General features: G+C 32.2%; 2 protein-coding genes across 2 annotated transcripts in view; one reads left to right on the plus strand and one right to left on the minus strand.

Moving 5' to 3' along the window:
• LOC145301289 (uncharacterized) overlaps window positions 1-18,648 on the plus strand; it is a 539,758-nt gene that overhangs the window by 14,176 nt on the left and 506,934 nt on the right. The gene's annotated exons all lie outside the window — the stretch shown is intronic.
• The window catches only part of LOC145301241 (uncharacterized), a 30,800-nt gene continuing 15,641 nt past the window's right edge, over window positions 3,490-18,648 (minus strand). The window contains exons 19-30 of the mRNA XM_080144560.1: window positions 13,093-18,408; window positions 12,465-12,800; window positions 9,709-9,874; window positions 9,224-9,408; window positions 8,199-8,615; window positions 7,950-8,070; window positions 6,698-6,927; window positions 6,189-6,534; window positions 5,424-5,641; window positions 4,907-5,299; window positions 4,260-4,434; window positions 3,490-3,586 (exon numbers count right to left, since the gene is read on the minus strand). Coding sequence (XP_080000686.1) covers window positions 4,279-4,434; window positions 4,907-5,299; window positions 5,424-5,641; window positions 6,189-6,534; window positions 6,698-6,927; window positions 7,950-8,070; window positions 8,199-8,615; window positions 9,224-9,408; window positions 9,709-9,874; window positions 12,465-12,800; window positions 13,093-18,408 — 7,884 coding nt within the window. The 3' untranslated portion in view covers window positions 3,490-3,586; window positions 4,260-4,278. The remainder of the gene's footprint in view (window positions 3,587-4,259; window positions 4,435-4,906; window positions 5,300-5,423; window positions 5,642-6,188; window positions 6,535-6,697; window positions 6,928-7,949; window positions 8,071-8,198; window positions 8,616-9,223; window positions 9,409-9,708; window positions 9,875-12,464; window positions 12,801-13,092; window positions 18,409-18,648) is intronic.

The raw sequence follows: 18,648 nt of genomic DNA on the forward strand, positions 1-18,648 counted from the left end.
GCATTATGTATTTTTCTAGTTCTTTTTTTGCGTCCTTCACATAGTCTTCTATAGAGATCAGTCCTCTCCCGCTGTCTTTCCTTTTCATGTAGAGTCTGTCAATATCGTCCTTTGGGTGTAGTGTATTATGCATGGTCATGAGTTTCCTGGTTTTCTGGTCGAGCTGTCTCAGTTCTTTATTTTGTCCATCCTATAAACGATCCAGAGTATCTCACTAGTGACACTGCCCATTATTATTATTATTATTATTATTATTATTATTATTATTTAATTAGGAAAACAACAACTTCATTGGTTGCATAAAAATATTTTTTTTTTAATTTAAATTACGTAAACAACTTTTTCATTTGCAATTGGAATTTAAAATATAGTGGATTTGATTAATTACTTTTAAATCTTAAATCAAAACGATTTAGAAAACTAAGGACACCTTCAGAACACTAAATATTATATGGTGGACCATATATTCATATCGTTGAAATTAAGGATTTTGACCGTACTTCAGTAGTACTAAAAGTATTGAATAGCAGGTTGGTTATTTCTATGTGTATGTAAATTTCAGGGCGTTTATATTGTTTGTACATATATGGCAGTGTATATCGTTGTGTGTATATTAGTGTTTATATTTTTCAGTTTGTATTTATATCGTGTGTACATATATCAAAGCGTGTATATTATCGTCGAGTGTGTATGTTGCTGTTGACATATGGCGGGATACATTATAACAAGAGAGAGACATTTATATTCTGGTGGGGGGGGGGGAGACATTTGTATTTTGGGAGAGACATTTATATTCTGGTGGGGGGGGGAGACATTTGTATTTTGGGAGAGACATTTATAACAAAGGTGGAGATATCTAAATTCTTAGTACATCATAACGACTGTGATGATAATTGTTTTATCATATAATAATAAGGAGCTGAGAGATATGATGAAACAGTTCTTATTAACACAGATAGCGGGGAGAGTCATTATTGATGATGGTGGTGGGGACACATAATACTTGGATAGGGATGTTGCACAAAGTTCATTTATAGATGATAGACGACAACAAAGACAAGATTACAAATATAAATGATGATTCCTTATTCTTCCATCTAGATGATTGATGAATCAGGAATTCAAACTTTTACGATTACATGATCTTATCTTCCTCCCTTCGCCTCCAAGGGGCGTCAACTCCTAGTCTGACACTGACCTGGCTCTAAGTCGCTCTCTGTCTCCCTCTAGCTCTGACTGTCTCTAACTTGACTCTCTTACTCAATATATTAGTGTTATACCGGCCTTCTTTGAACAGGGGAATTTACACCGATTAGCACTATAAATAGCGCTAGTAATTCCAACACCGGTGAGAGAGATGCGACTGCACTTCAACTGCTAGCCAAGTGCCCAGCAGATATACACACTTTCCTATCTTTGTACATTATTGTTAATACACTTGTTCTTTAACCGAACCTCGACTTGATTGTTCTTATTTTCACTGTTGTTCCACAACAATTAGGAATTCTCTTTCTTTATGACGTCAAAAGCATGCCTGCCATGTGATTCTCTGTATTCAAATTACACGTGCGCTTTGCACATGCATCCACACGCCTTTTAGTAAACAAAGAAATTCCTAAATTGAATTGTATAACTTATAACTTATTTATTTCATCATTATTTCTAACTCGTATTGTCCATTCTTTTAACTGACATAATTTAATATATCCAGTTATTTCTAAGAACAATGAACAATCGCTACATTCCTTAATTGAATATTTATTATCTTTTCAACTCTTGCTTGCTGGGCTCGATTTTATCCGTTTCCAAATATCATTTTCAAACTTATCTATTTTGTTCTTTTACTTACTGGGGTCTGTCCCTTTCTCCTGTAACAAAAGTAATGGAAGATGAAGTCCACTTTGCATATTCACTAGGTTTGATAGGTAATTCTAGCATGTTTGGAGAATGCGAAATACACAGGGTTTTGATCAAAAGACAGAAAAATCTTATATATGAATGCCAGGAGATATGCCGTCAATGTCAGTCATTACGTAATATACATAAAGAATAATTTATTTTAAAACAAAGCTGTTTTATTTGAAGACAGCTAATAATGCTATTGTTTTGTTGAAGCATTGATATGAAACAACACACAATGAAAGGAAACTAATATTGCATTGCATACCAGAGTTGCACTGATGCGGTTCACCTGAGAGGTTAATGAAACAATCCCATAATGTTTGGAGGTTTCAATGTAAACAATAATGCTAAAGAAGTTGAAATCAATGAATCTTTCTTCTCCAAGAGAAGGGTTGGTTTAGAGATGACATTTGGGTGTTCAGAGCTGTGCAAAGAGTGATTGAAGGGTTATTAAATGTTTTAAAACTTCGATTCTTCCCTTTACACTGAAATTTATGTTTTTAATTCTTAAATGTTATATTATGGCAAACAGATTTATGATTAAACCAAATGAAGGAAATCAACTTTTTCATTTTTAAATGAATGTCTTTGATTACATACTAAAGAAACTTGAGAAAATAGTTTGGGACTAAAGATGTCAGTTTCAAACTAATGGAATTTTTGTGATGTCACAGACAAAAGGGATTGGTATTCTCTCGGATAACTATATCTATAAGATACATGCAGATACATATATCAATATGTTATTAACATTTTTTGTTACATTTCTTTGTTAATTGTTAATTGAACTTTTATTTTGTTGACATAAAATCCGACACATTGTCGTCACATCATACTGCAGACAGTAGAGAATAGTCGCCATCGTAACAGCAAAGCATGAAGTTCACTTCAGCCAAAACAAAATTTTGGTGGTAGAAAAAAAGGAATGAAAAAAAAAATACAGGGAGAATGATGATTTTCTTTCTTGCGTGTGGTGTTCGCCTCTTTGTGAAATCTTGTCAGGTTAGTCGAAGACTTAATCTCAAAAGAAAATCAGTGTGGTAGCTGCTATACTAAGTACAAAAACAACAGACGAAACCGATTAGAGACAATGATCACTCTGGCAGACTCTAGCAGAATGGAATGAAACGCCTTCCATAATACCACAACGACACTGATCGCGGAAACATTGAATTAGTTATCATATTTGAATCCAAACAGGAATTATTTTAAAAACATTTAGTTGATTGCAAATCTGTTTATAAATATTTAAAATGATTCAATAATTATATGCAGGTATTTATTTATAGAGTTGAAAAATTTATATCAAATGTAAGAGCTCATAATTATTAAAAAAAAAGACAAACAAATCCTAAATAAATAATGAATCAAAGAAAATAAATCTATAGAAAGATACTGATTTGTTTTTTTGCTTTTGTCATTTGTTGTAATTAGTTGAATGTTTTGTTGTTTTTCCCTCCGTCTATGGTAAGAAGTGTTTTTAGGGTATAAAAGGTTGAAAAGTGGAAAAGATGGGATAATTATTTCTCTTTCATTCTAATAGGTTGATTGATAAACAAAAGCAAGAAAAGGATAAAGAAAACAAGATTCAATTTGTCCAAATTCGATTTTATTCCATTACAAATATTGACAAGTTTTTTGGCAATTCTTTTAATTCAAGATTGAAATCGGTGTCCAGCTTCATCTAGAAAGAGAAAAAAAGAGAGATGGCAAAATGGCAAGATATTCAATGCTGTTTTTAAAATAAAAATAATTTTTCAATCCTTTTGGACTATTCTTTATCTATCTATCTATCTATCTATCTATCTATCTATCTATCTATCTATCTATACGTATACACATACACATATATATCATGTACATATTTTATTTAAAAAGTTAAATATAAAATATATTAAATGATATCAAATAAATTGAACTTTATTTCGATCATTTCGCCTTAAAATCAATATTAACAATCTCATTGGAAATTGCATCAGATTTCATAAATAAATTTAAATTCAAATTAATTTTATTCAGTGTTGAAATCAAAAAGAAAAATTGAATTAATGGAAATGTTTTAATTTTGGTTTAGAATTGTAAAAACATATAAATATTACCGGCATTCGAAATATTTAAACAATTGGAAACTGATTTCATCAAATTTTAGCTTGTAATAGACGATATATACTTTTAGCATACATGTCCATGACTGAATATAAATACTCAAAGTATACAATTATGATTAGATAATAATTTACAAACGTGACGTTACAGTTGCATAAAACTTATGTTGATTTATTTAAGCATGTTATAAAACAAGAATTAAAGATTAAAAGTAAAGTTGGTGTAAGAAAAATCTCCCAATTATAAGTTACCTTTTAATTTGACCATCGTTTAGATTATGGGGCACATATATGGCGTTGATAGATGAACACCTTTCGTCTCACATTTCTTCATATAGTACGATGTTATTTTACACAACTCAATAGGTGTTGCCTTTGAAGAGGACAATTGCATGGCACAAATCTTGTAGAATTGGCTAGGATCCACCTAAATACATCAACAGGAAAACAGAATCAGATCAACATTTGTTTTTATCATTAGTTTCAATCGAAATACATTTTCGAAGATGATTTAATGAGCATTTTTGTAATTAAATTATGACAAAAAGTTGATTTAATAAAACGTATAAGAATCGAAGAAATTGTGTATGCTAGTCAGCTTGAACCGATTTTAAAAAATATTATGAACCATTATACTTTTATAATCATTCGAACTTATAAAACCTACAAGAGTAATTGCTGTGAGAATAAAATAGACTTTTTACGATTTTTGCTGCAAAAATTAAATAAAATATTATATTCATTATGAGAGTGAAAGGAAAAGGGAGAAAGTTGATACATTTCGTAATCTATCGACACTTCTCAATGATTGTAATATTTCAGTAATATCTTGGCCATTATATTTCTTGAATTGTTATTTCAACAGATTTAATCTGAGAAAAAAAAGGAAGAATTTTTACCTGTTTGAAACAATAACGATATGGTGAATCAGTTTGCAAAAACAATCGAGCACATTCCATGTTCTCAGGAACCATGTGACTGGGAGCAAAGTTGCGATGAGATCTGCATTGTCTGGACACTGACCATGACTCTGCAAATTGTTCCAAATCGTTGGTGTACCTATTATTGGACATAAGCATGTCGTCCATGGGCTCGTTGTTGTAATTACCAAAAAGACCGGCCATTTTGTTGAAATACCAACCACTGACTTGTACGGTGTACAATTCGTTATCATGGTCGCACATCACTTTGTAGCCTCGTTTGCTCTGAACAACAATCAGGTTACCTTGGCGTCTAACAGTGGCATCGGTAAGTTGCAGTGGTAATTTTGCAAAACGCCCGGCCAGGAAAACCTTCAAAAATAAAATTAATTAAAATTAATAATTAGATAGCAATTAATATTAAATGAGAAGCTAATTTCATTTCTCACAATTGATTTTTTTGCAAATAATAACGCAAAAACGAAAAGATGCATACCTTATTATCAGGGAAGATTTCCAATTGTTCATTATGAGCTGTTGTCACACTGAGGGATTTCAATGTTTTTGATCTGCGGTCTGCATTAAAGTTGGCAACAACAGTAAAGTCACCATCGACAAAATCACGTGCCAATAGATAGCTGCAAGTTCCCTTGTAATTCAAATGACGTCCATCAAAGGTTGTAATGTGATGGCCAACAAACAGACTTGCTTCGGCTGAAAAGAAATCAAATTTTATCATCCATTGAGAGAGAAAGAGATTGATTTGAGAGAGAAAAACGTTATTGATAAATATCAACATGATCATATGAAGAATATTGTTCAGTTTAATACAATGACAATATGAAATAAGTTGAAAAAATAGATTTATATTCATCGTGTTCAGTAACCATTAAGTTTTCTCATCAGTTGAGAGAGAAAGAGAGAGAGAGAGAGAGAGAGAGAGAGATAGAGAGGGTAGGAGAGAGAAGAGGGATAATTAATGACAAACATCTACATGATCTTATGAACAAGATTGTAGAGTTTAATACTATTAAATAGCTGAAAGATAGGATAAATATTCACTGTGAATAGTAACATTCAAATAAAATAGCGTGAATGATGATAACGATGATGATGATCATGTGATGATGATAACGATGATGATGATAACGATGATGATGATTATGGGCAATTTTATATCGAAAAGGATTGTATTGTTTGTCAGTAAAACTAAGAGAAAGCAAATAAAATGGATATATGAAACCAAAGTAAGATTGCCTACCTTTAAATGGAGGAATATTATCGTAGAGGTCGGACGAAGGTTTCATCATGTAGTAAATGTCCCAAACATTAAAGTTCATGTTTGGCATCATATTGCTTAACTTCATTACAGCTCGTTCCACATCTTCTACACTCGACATGAAATGGTTGTAGGCATATTTGGCAGCACCAAAACGAATCTTAACAATAATCTCTCCACGTTTTGGATCGAAGACCAAAGTATTCATTCCAATATCAGTGACAATGTCTTTGATTTCCTTGATTTTCTCAGCACCAACTTTGTACAAAGTGTTTTTCAGTCCCAACACATTGTCTTTAACATCCCAGTAATTGTATGACCATAAAGCCTATTAGAAACAATGGCAAAAACATATAAGTTACTATAGAAAGACATTTCGACATATTTTAACAATTGAACATGATTCCATTAGTAAACATCAAAGCAATTATCAATTAATTATTTTGAGTTTGAGATTCAGTTGAAAATGAAAAACAAAAGCTTTATGTTACCTGTTGGTAGACTTCGTTGATTGCATCCATGATGGCATCAACGATTGGATACTGTCTCACTTTGGAAATGTGACGATTCAATGTGGCATGAGCAGAATAGATGCTATTGGTCAAAGTGTTCATATGATCTTTGGCTTGCATTTTCTTTTCATTAATCATCTCATACATTGACATCACAATATCGATCAACTTCCTTCCGTTAGGGTATTGGCGCAACTTCTCAATCAGTTCTAAAATAAATTTAAAAAATAAAACATTATTTGATTCAATAGTATATAAGTGAACTCGAATTTTAATGATCACAATCAACAACTTATATTGCTACATATTAAGTTAGAGTTGATATGTTTTCAGCAGGTAGACATAAAATGATAGTAAGTTCGATTGAGATGAACGAGTCGGTGTAGTCATCTAAGATATTTGAAATAGTTTAAGAATCATTTACAACCCAGGAATTTTACACACCAGATATAATATAGTTCATGTCTTTAAACAAGAATAGTTACGGACCGAGATTATAGCATTGGCCCCAAAACAATGAAAATGAGAGAAACAGAAATATAGTTGCATGGCCACGTCGAGGGTGAAAGTTGATCACTAATTGGTTAATTACAACCTTAAAAGTTCTTTCTTATGGTGCATGGTCTAAACCAATATTATACACTTGAATAAAACGGAATACAAGTTTTATCTAACTAAAATTGAGAGAACGATATTTAATGTTTCATGTAATTTAATGATCACAATCAACAACTTATATTGCTACATATTAAGTTAGAGTTGATATGTTTTCAGCAGGTAAACATAAAATGATTGTAAATTCGATTGAGATGAACGAGTCGGTGTAATCATCTAAGATATTTGAAATAGTTTAAGAATCATTTACAAACCAGGAATTTTAGAGACCAGATGTGATGTAGTTCATATCTTTGAATAAAAATTGTTGGGAACAGAGATTATAACATTGACCGCAACCAATGAAAATGAGAGAAAGAGAAACATAGTTGCATGACCACGTTGAGGTTTTATGCCATACTATTGTTTAAGGCTAATTGGTTAATGACAGCTTTAAAGACGCTTTCTTAGGTGCATGGTCTAAACTAATATTATACACTTGAATAAAACGGAATACAAGTTTTATTTAACTAAAATTGAGAGAACGATAGTTAATGTTTCATGTTATTTAATGAAAACGTTTAATTTTTTTTAAATTTTTTTTTTCGTGTTTAATATTCTAATAAGAAAATGTCACCTTTCATTGAATCTGGGTAATCTCTGATAAATGAATCGATATCAGATTTCATTTCCATTGCGCGCTCATACAAAAGGTCATATTGATGTAGACATTCATCAAGTAGTTCATTGACTTTGTTCTATTGAAAGAAAAGAAAAATACATTCTTTTAATTTGAATGATCTGTTATATTAGCAAGAAATTCAATTGTATTTAATTTTATTTAAAAATAAAACTGAATGAATGTCGTTTGATGTAATCTGCTTACCATGAGCTGCATGCTGTATTTACCATAGAAGAAATCAAATTCTTTCTTAGCCTCATCCATTTGATTGCTCAAATATTGGTTGAATTCTTCCATTTCATGTCTCAGTTGGATAAGACCGTTGTTGTAGTGGAACCACATTTCATCGTAAGCATTGATGATGGCTTCCATTGCAGACTTGACATAGAAAGAATCCTGGTCGATCATCTGTTTCATATAACGCACGGCATGTTTGAAATCGGCCGACATACTTCTGTACTCGCTATCAAAATAATTTCCAATCGCTTCCATGTCTTCGCTGAATGATCGTTCAATAAGATTGAATCTCATGGAAATTTCACTATCAATCACTTCACCGAGAGAATCGCCAAACGATTTCATTTCTCTTCCATATAAGGACAGTTTCTCGAAGGCAAACGTCTGCGAAAAGAAAACCCCAAAAAAACAATAAAATGCATCAATTAAGTCATTATTATTATTATTATTATTATTATTATTATTATTATTATTATTATTATTATTATTTTCTAACTTGTAACATTTTAGATTGTATTAATGAATTTTTATTACATAATAAAACATAAAATATCAAATAAAAACAAGTGTAGATCGTTTGCGATGTCTCAAATTTAATAATAAAAAAAAGACTAATGGGATATAATTTGTCAATTAAAAGTGGCCAATTGCGAACATTGTATTAATTGATTCTCTGATTCATAATGAAATACCCCCCCCCAAAAAAAAACAAGCAAAAACAAACAAAAAACAAATCGGTTAAGATGTCTTTGAATCGATAGAAAAAGACTAATAATTTGTAAAAGCTTAATGTTTTTTTTTGTTGGTTTGATCAAGTGGCACGTTTCTATTAATACAGAATACATAGGCAAACGGAAGAAATCTATTTTAGTTTATCTTCCGGTTTCGTTATTTTTCTTATTTACTGAAATGTATTTTTCTTACATATGACAGAAATATGGTGTTATCTTTCAAACACTGGAAAAACATTTGAAAGGTGGGGTGCCTCTTACGTTCAATTCTTGGAGAAGATCTGGGTTCCATTTAATATGAGATTGGAAAAGATTGTTAGTTTTGAGTTCCACTGTAATTCTTCCATCTACTGATTGTTTCCTTTGTTTGTTGCTACGATAAGCCTTGAGTGTGGCCCTTGACTTGACAATATCAGCATCAATGCGGTACAACTTGTCGGGATTGGCTGCAAAAGAATTACACAAAATCCAATTAAGTCTTAACACTAAATAAATACACTTTCTTAAATCAACTAAAACTCATCAAACTATGGGTTTATGTAATACTTGAAAAACTTTTAATCATAGTTTGGAGGTATTTTTTAATTGAAGTAAAACTAAAAACCTTTAAATGTGTTTATTTACTGACCCTGTGTTTTCTTCTTGTTATTTTTGTTTTATTATTACTTGATCGATTATGGATTCGTTTTTTGTGATTCTCTCTAAGGAAAATGGTTATTTTAAATGCGAGAAGAAATGGTCGTTACCTTCATCGTAATTAAAGACGATGTTCATTCTTTTTGCATTTGGATTGAGTTTGAAAAGAGCTTCCATGTTTTCTTTGCCACTTTCTTTCTTCAAAACAGACATCATGTATCGGTTTCCGTTTCGTAGAGATCCATCCAATTCAATCGTCTTCGATGGCGCTTCCAGCTAAATCAGAAAAGTTTAATTTAATTATCCACCATTTTTATTTTCTTTTTTCATGAGAGAACAAGAAAAGGGAATCATAGGCTAATGACTTTAAAACATAAACCAATTGGATAAGAGTAAGAAAATTCAAATTACTGATGATTTATAGCCTCACAGTCTTTGAAAATCTTCACAAATGCAATAAAATAGCAACACTTATTTATTAAACAAGTAGTGGAGAAGATAAAAACTTGGAAAATATTGTTAATAGGAACCACAACGAAGATTGATTAGTATTTTTCAATGTTTTCTTTTATTTCATGATGAATAAAACAAAAAAGAATTTTATTGACTAATATAATAAAGAAACTTAGCATTGTGTAACACATAAAGTTACACACACATATCATTATAATATAATATATTATAAACAAAAATGATATTTGCAAATTCCCAAAATCAGTCAACATAACACCCCCATGTAGTCATATTGTATCAGGAATATAGTCACATACATAATCAATATTAGGATACATTGATCCCACACTCATCCTCCTATTTAAAATTATCGCATAATATATTAAAGGTAGCGCCCACTTCTTCAACAAACTAACAGAAATAAACGCTTTCGCAAATGAAGCAGTTTTAGTAATAATGTATGTTTCTGTCCTATGCATCAGCATCAAACATAATGAGGGTACCCAAACTTGGAAAGAATTTTTTTACTCACAAATATTACCCAAACATATGCAATATAATATAATTTATGTAAACATATGATAATTTCCAATTTAATAATGAACATTACTTACACATCAGAGGTACTATTGTGTGTTCCAAACTGGCAGAGACTAAAAGGTATATTTATGCATATATTAGATACTAAATTAATTAGCAATTATCCCCTAAAATCAATCCACTGCTGCAGATATATAGATGATATTTGCTTCAAATGAACAAATGAACTAGAAAATCTTATGAACTTTCTTCAATATGCCAATAATTATCACTATATAATAAAAATTATGATTGAACATTCGCAAATCTCTATTCCATTTCTATATAAAATAATCCGATCTTCAAATAATATATTATCTACTATCTACACTAAATTGATAGATAACCAAAAATTCCTGAATTACTATATCAAGCACCCGCCAGTCCTCCATGAATATATCTGTCATAAATAAACACAGCAATTCTACCAATATAACTGCCTATATTAACCCAGGTATTAAAAAGATGTATCCATAGACAGACACTTCCTAAAGTATATTATCAAAACACAAGTTTGCATTCCCATAGTTTCAATCATGGCCAACGTATGTACAAGTTTACTAGAGATTTTACAATTATTCGATTGAACCTCATAAGCAATTTCATCCTCAATAAACTATCTATTAATAGTAAAATTTATTAACGATGCTAACTACATTATAAAAACATTTATGCAACATAGCACAACATTACAACTATATCTGCAATAAACAGAGATATCTAATTTGTCAAAATCTAGTTACAAATTCCCCCTTCATAATCCCGAATATATGCATCCAAATGCAACCGCCACACATTGTCTAAATTCTCATCTACATATGCAGGCAAACAAAAAGAAACAAAAGGGAGGTTAGAAATAAACACACACACACACACACACACACACACACACACACACACACACACACACACACACACACACACACACAAAATTCTAAATTCTGATGTAGGAGTCTTGCATATGTACAAGTATGTTACAGACCAAGAAAAAGTTTTGTTTTGTTAGAAAACTTTATGGCATAAAGGAATCATTTCTTCTCAATGGTAACTCATAATGCAATGAATATGCATATGTTGATTCTTTTAAGGAAAACGATTGTTTTTGTCATTCGATAGAAAGATTTGTCTTAACTAAGTAGCATGTTGAGACAAAAAAAATGAATGCCATAAAGTTGAAAATGTCCAGTCTTCATAGTCGTTTCATATGCATACATTTTATGACAAAGAGTAGAGGACGGCTCGAAATATTCAAATTCAAATTATAATAACACCTAATTTTACATGCTTTTCTGTTTTCCATAAGCCAAGAAACACACATACACACAATATGTGATTGTGCCCATGTCATGTCGACAACATATATATTAGTGTATCTCTCTACTATTCAGATTATTTCTGTGTTTATTTTCTTTCTCTTTCCTCTCTTTTGCACACACGTACACAGACAGATACACAGACAGACAGACAGACAGACAGACAGACAGACACACACACACACACACACACACTTCTCTATTTCTTCTCAATGTTATTATTTTAATTGATAAGTGGCATTCAACAAGAATGTTTATTTATAACTATTTTTCAAAAACACATTTAAAATGTCAAATGAACCCCACCAAGATAAAAGTAGAGAGAGAGGGTGGGGGTGGTGAAAACGGAATGAAAAAAGGAGAAAAAAAGAAGCTCGGTGAGTCAGTTTATTTAACTTAGATTTGAAATAGCGTGAGTTATTTACCCTTGACATGACAGAGGGCAAATTATACACACTTTTACAATCTTTTCTGATAACAATTTACGTTAATTTAGGAGAAAAACAAAAGAATATTATTACCTTCAAATTAATCTCACGGCTGATCGTTTGCATTTCACCACGAACGGCAAACTTTTGACGTTCATTCCTTAAGTTCAAATATCCCATCTCGACATCGGCGTTGTATTTCTCAGGGCTTCTACTAACGCGACCAGCCATATCAATAGCAAAACCAGTGTTGGCATGTCCAGCGTCCATCTGCAGAGTGTACATATCACGTTTACCTTTGGATTCTGACATCAATTTTGTTGACATTTTGAAGGTCTTTTGGGGATCTTGATCCATACTGAATTCTGACCTGCTACTGAAGATAATATTGCCGTTGGGAACATTGATGCTGGTCTTCAAATTCATTCCCTATGAAATTAAAAATGAACATTATTTTAACAAAAGTAAGAAAAAATTCTACTAAATAGAATCGAATTATCAGTCTTTAATTTAGATTAGGAATATCGATATCCAAATGCTTATTATTATTATTATTATTATTATTATTGTTGTTGTTGTTGTTGTTGTTGTTGTTGTTGTTGTTGTTGTTGTTGTTGTTATTATTATTATTGTTGTTGTTGTTGTTATTGTTATTGTTATTATTATTATTATTATTATTATTATTATTATTATTGAATGAGGAAAAACAAGATTGATTCACCTTTTTCTGGTTGGGGAATTTAATGGTGAGATCGATATCTGCCCTGTCACTTGATGTTGTAATATCTGCTTTGATGTCAATCTTTTGAGCTTGATTATTGATGTCCATCATAATATGACCCATTGTGGAACAATGATTTCCATTGACTTCAACTTTGCCAAATAATTCAATCGTTCGGCGTGGAGTAATCATTCTGAGTTTAGCTTCATTTTCTCTTCCCTTTTGTAACATCAATTCAAATCCGATTTTTTTATCTTGAGACTCGTCCCACGTTAGATGGCTGGATATAACCATATCATCTTGTGTATTCTCAAAGCGGGAATCGAAAGAGACTGTTCTTTCAGGAAAGACAGTTTTAATGTTTAAGCTACGAGAAACATCAGCACGTTGATCAGTATTCTTGTAAGATGTTTGAAATTGGTATTGTTTATCCTTGTTTCTTTTATCCATATTCACATTTAACAAACTATAAAAATTGCCTTTGCTTAGGTCGATATTCAAGCTGTACTGTTGATTTGGAATTTTCATATCTAATTCGACACTGGGTCCATCACGTAGCATTTTTGTTTGCACTGCAATAAAGAATTCTTTGACACGTCGGAATGGGGTAATGGCACTTAGGGTTGCTAGAGTTTTCAATCCTTGAAATTTTAAGTCTCCTTTGATTTCAAGTTTATGTTGAAAACTGTTATAGTCACATTTAAAATCGAAACTATAGTCTTTAGCAAAATAGATGTCTAGAAGATAACTAGCCAATCTGTTGTTATCTTGTTCTACGTATCCTTTAGTGCTAAACAATTTTCCCATTTCACCATTGTGTTCATAGAAGATCTTTGTCATTCCAGTCCAGGGAGATTTCAAGTTAAGCATCATATCGGTCTTCTGAAACCCTTCAGAAACAATACGCAATTTCATTTCACTTGAATCAAATGTTGGAATGTTAAGTGTCATCAAAACACTCACTTCCGAAGAGATCTTTATCGAAGCCATAGAGTTAACTTGAGTTCCCTCAATGTCGCCTTCAAATTCATATTTGTAGGATTGATCGTCAAACATGAGATCAACGTTCAGTTTTGATTTCCCAGATCGACCAAAAATATTGTAATGAGGTTCAAGTTTGAAACTTGCTTGTCTACCATCGAAACTAATTTCAATTTCGTTTTCAAACATGTTTTCACCATAAGACATTTTCATCATCGCTTCACCGTTTCTTAGGTTACCACTTGTTTTAACCAACAAATCAATATCCTTCAATTGAGGAATAGTTGCATGTGCTTTTAGTTCTTTAAAGTTCTTGTTGCTGGCATTAATTTCAATTCTTTCACCATTATAGTCGATTAGTTGCATGACAAAATCAAAGTTTTTCCAGTTGCCATTCAATTTCATCTGAAGCTTCTGCAGCAATTTTGGTAAGGAAAGACGGAATTCGTTATTGGCCAATGAGAAGTCACTTCTATACACGTCATTGTTGTTCTTGATTTCAATGAATCCGTTAAAATCGCTCAGTTCTCCATTGATTTTTACTGATAAACTTTGTTCTCCAAATTGTGGAGTAGCCATTTTGGCAGAGATTTCACGGAAATAGTTTTTCGTGGAAGCCATTATTTCATATTTTTCATTTTTGAGAACAATATTGGCATTGAAAGAAAAGCTTTTAAGATCGCCATTGAAGTGACCATTGATATTGATTTGTGGACCGGAAATTATCATTCGATGTTCTCCTGTTTTGATATCTCTCACTATGTTGATTTCATACATGTTTTTCTTGTAAGAAAATTGAGAAGTCAGCTTAAAATTATTGAGATTACCTTGAAGATCGTAGTCAAACATGACCTTTCCAGTTTGTGGACTGGTCATTTCCATCTGGATATTTCTGATGTAATTATCATTGGATAATCCGAAACTGTACATGTCATTCATAATCTTGACGCTAACAAAAGATTTGAACTTTTTCAACTCTCCTTCAAAATCCAATTTCGCTTCAATTCCTGGAGCATAGATATTTAAATCGATCATCTCGTAAAAATTCTTATTTGAGATTGTCAGTTCGTATGTGTCACCTTCATGAAGTAATTTCACTTCAGCGTTGAACTTCTTGGGTTTTCCCGACACAGTAGCTGAGAGAGAATCCTTAAAATAAGGTGTGTTCAAATCGACTTTGATGATCCTCTTACGACCGAGATCTTTGTAATTTCCTGATAAAGACACCTTTTTCTTGTTGTACATAATAGTAAAGTCACCACTTGTTGCTTTCATCTTAAGATTTAGGTTACCATTGACTTTTATTACATGCTTTGGAATAGTTAAGGTGAGAGAGCAAACTTGGAAAAAGTCCTTGTTGGAAAATGTTAATTCGTATTTTCTATTACCATACAGGATAGTGAATGTTCCTTTGGTGTTGTCCAAGTCACCTTCGAATTGGAAGTCCATGTTCAAAAATGGTGTGTTTAGAAGGAAGTTCATTTTTTGGAAGTAATCTTCATTGGATGCTTTCATTTCATAAGTGTGTTTGTCAAATTGCATCGTAAATTCAAAGTTAAACTTTCTTGCATTTCCAAGTAAAGAAAATGTAAGAATTGGTTGAAAGTACGGAGTGTCTAAATTTGCATCAATTTGTTGATAATAACCGCTGTTAGAAAAAGTCAGTTGGAATCTCTCATTGTTATGCATGACTTTGGCCAAAATATTCATGTTACTGAGGTCGCCTTCAAACTTGAACAATGCTGTATCTTGGAAGTATGGAGTGTTCAAAGTTGCTTTCATCTGACGATAATATTCTTTGTTGGAAAGCATAAGTTCGTAAACTTGAGCATTGTGACTGAATTTTGTGTGCATATTGAAAGCTTTCAAAGGTCCTGAAAAAGTTACCAACAATTCGTCGTTGTATGATGGAATAGATGTTTTGATTTCTAGTTTAGACAAATGTTCGTACAATGCTGAAATCGTATATTTTTCTCGGCCATTCATAGTGAATGTTGATGCCATGTTGAAAATGATGGTTTCTGTATCAAGATTCATATTAAACTCAAAGTTGACAGCATTTGGACCGTTTACTTTGACGTTTATCATACGTCCATATTGTTTAAGACTGAATTCGATCTTGTTAACTTCTTGCTTACCAATGCTTGTGATGCTGCTTACTGTCATGAAATTGAGATCACCTTTTAATTCAAATGTGCTTTTCCATTCATCAAAATCCAAAACTTGGCCATCAAGTGATAGTTTGCTGGCTCTTCTTGAATTCTGAAACATTGCATCAAACATGATAACATTGGACAGTTTCAATTTCAAATTAGATTGCATATTCCTCATAGCACCTTTGTTCTTCAAATCAAATTGGAATTCTTTATAACGTCTGTGAGATGTAAGTGCCTCCATACTGACAGCAAAATCCTGAATGCTATTAAAGTTGTAATCCATATCGAATTCGAACATTTGTTCATTATCTAATTGAAAGATGGATTTCACTTTTTGAGATCGAACCCAATCACCGTCATATGTAACTGTTATCTTTGCTTGCTTCATGCTTTCAAACTTTGACTTCATTTCAATGCTAAATTGTTTTTTGTTGAATTTCATTTCTACTTGAGTCGTGTCGATATAAGGCATCACTTTCAAAGAAGCTGTACTTCTAAACATTCGTTTATCACCATTAAAAGAGAAAGCCATGTCAATTTGGGTCAGCTGAGGGAAATCTGGCGTCATTGTCTTCAAAGATGCAGCAATATTTTCCAAGTCAAGACTTCCTTCCATTTCCAATGATCTTCCATCTGGCAATCCTAAAGTTCCAGTTGCCTTGTGTGTTGTTCCTTCTTTCTTGTAATTAGACCTCATCATTAAGTTCTTACCGTTGAGTGTCAGTTTCAATTCAGTTTCAACAGATCGAGTGCCTTGACATTCGAAAGCACCGTCGGCAGAGAACTGCAGAAAACTGGATTTCATTTCAACATTAGCTGTTTTTCTGTCACCAGAAAAGTTGACATTTCCTGAAGCTGTTATCTTTTTACCATTGGCTGGTGTAATTTCAACTTTCATATCGATATCATCTCTTTGTCTTTCATAATTGGTATTCAGCTTGAACATTGGATTACCATTAAGTGTTAGATCCATAGTAGTCTTGAGCATCTTGGGCAAGTTTCTGTTCATTTCAAACGACATTTTTCCGTTTCTGTAGTTCCTTAATGAACTGGAAAAACTCATATCAAGGGATGAAACATCGGTGTTATGTTTCAAGTTATAAGAACCACCGATTTGACGGAGTTGCTGCAGTGGAAGGTTAAATTTACCCTCGCCACTAGACATGACCTTTCCCCTTTGTTTATCATATTTGAAAGTGGTTTTCATTTTGCCATTATAATCAAGAATATCAAAATCTAATCCAAGCTCACCATCATTGCCAGATTTCGGTGATGTGTACTTAAGGATGACATTAATAATTGTATTTTTATTATGACTAGCTTTGAGATTACCATTTAAAGACATATCTGAATACTTCATTGAAAGACTAACTTCTGATTTCTTGCCACTGAGAAGAGCAAATGCATCATATGAAAGGTGAAAGTCAGGATAAACGAAGGAAAATTCTTGCTTCAGCTGATTTTCGTTGTTCCAAGACATAGACATCATGGATGTATATTTACCATTGGCCCAGATATATTTAACTTTGCCATCAAAGGTCTTCATTGCATCAAATGGTGTCGAAAAAGCAAGTTGACTACTAAAAGAATTTCTTTTCATGTAATCAAAATTGACATTAGCTGCTATTTTCTTGTTTGGTGTCCACATCAATTCAACATTGGCATCACTGGACATTTGTTTAGCATTGAAAGTATAAGTAACACCACCTTCGGCCATGTAATTAATTTGTTGACGAGTTATCATTTCTTTATCGGCAGAAAAGTGCAGTTTGGCTTTATAAGCCCCACGGGTCACTTGTAGCATGGCAGAGGCTTTAGCTTCTTTCTTGTTAGGCAGTCTCAGCATATTTTCAATATTATGAATATCTTTGCCAGTTTTGGTGTACGTACTTTGCACAGTTGCCTCCCTTCCTTTTTGCCATTGCACATTAAAATGGTTTTCATATGTATTCTTATTGACTTGCATCAATTTATTTGCCATTTTCATGTCTCGGCCAGGATAAGAAAGCGCAACCTCACTTTCATAAGTTGGTAAGCCTTTTACTTTAGCGATGTTATAAGATAATTTTGTTTGAACAACTTTTCCAGGGGTAAGTTGGATCATGACGTTATTTTCAAATTTCTTGAATGGCCATTTCGCAGATTGCACATGCTTAGCCTCTATTTTGTAGTCCAGATTCTACAAAAAAAGAGAAACGTCCTATTATAACGTATCATATTTTTTAAACTAATAGAATATATAAAGAGCTGAGAGTAAAAGGTTGGTTCGATTCATCAATTTGACGAGAAATTTAACATATTTAGCTTATTTGATGTGACTTTATAATGTCTATCACTCATTATATTAATTGAACAAAGTCACTTTATTTACCCTCTGTTGGAAGAAATGGCGTATTTATTATTTTACAATAGTTTAAGA

This window comes from Euprymna scolopes, chromosome 2 (genome assembly GCF_053919585.1).
Source record: "Euprymna scolopes isolate OS-2025 chromosome 2, ASM5391958v1, whole genome shotgun sequence".
Classification (NCBI taxonomy): domain Eukaryota; kingdom Metazoa; phylum Mollusca; class Cephalopoda; order Sepiida; family Sepiolidae; genus Euprymna; species Euprymna scolopes.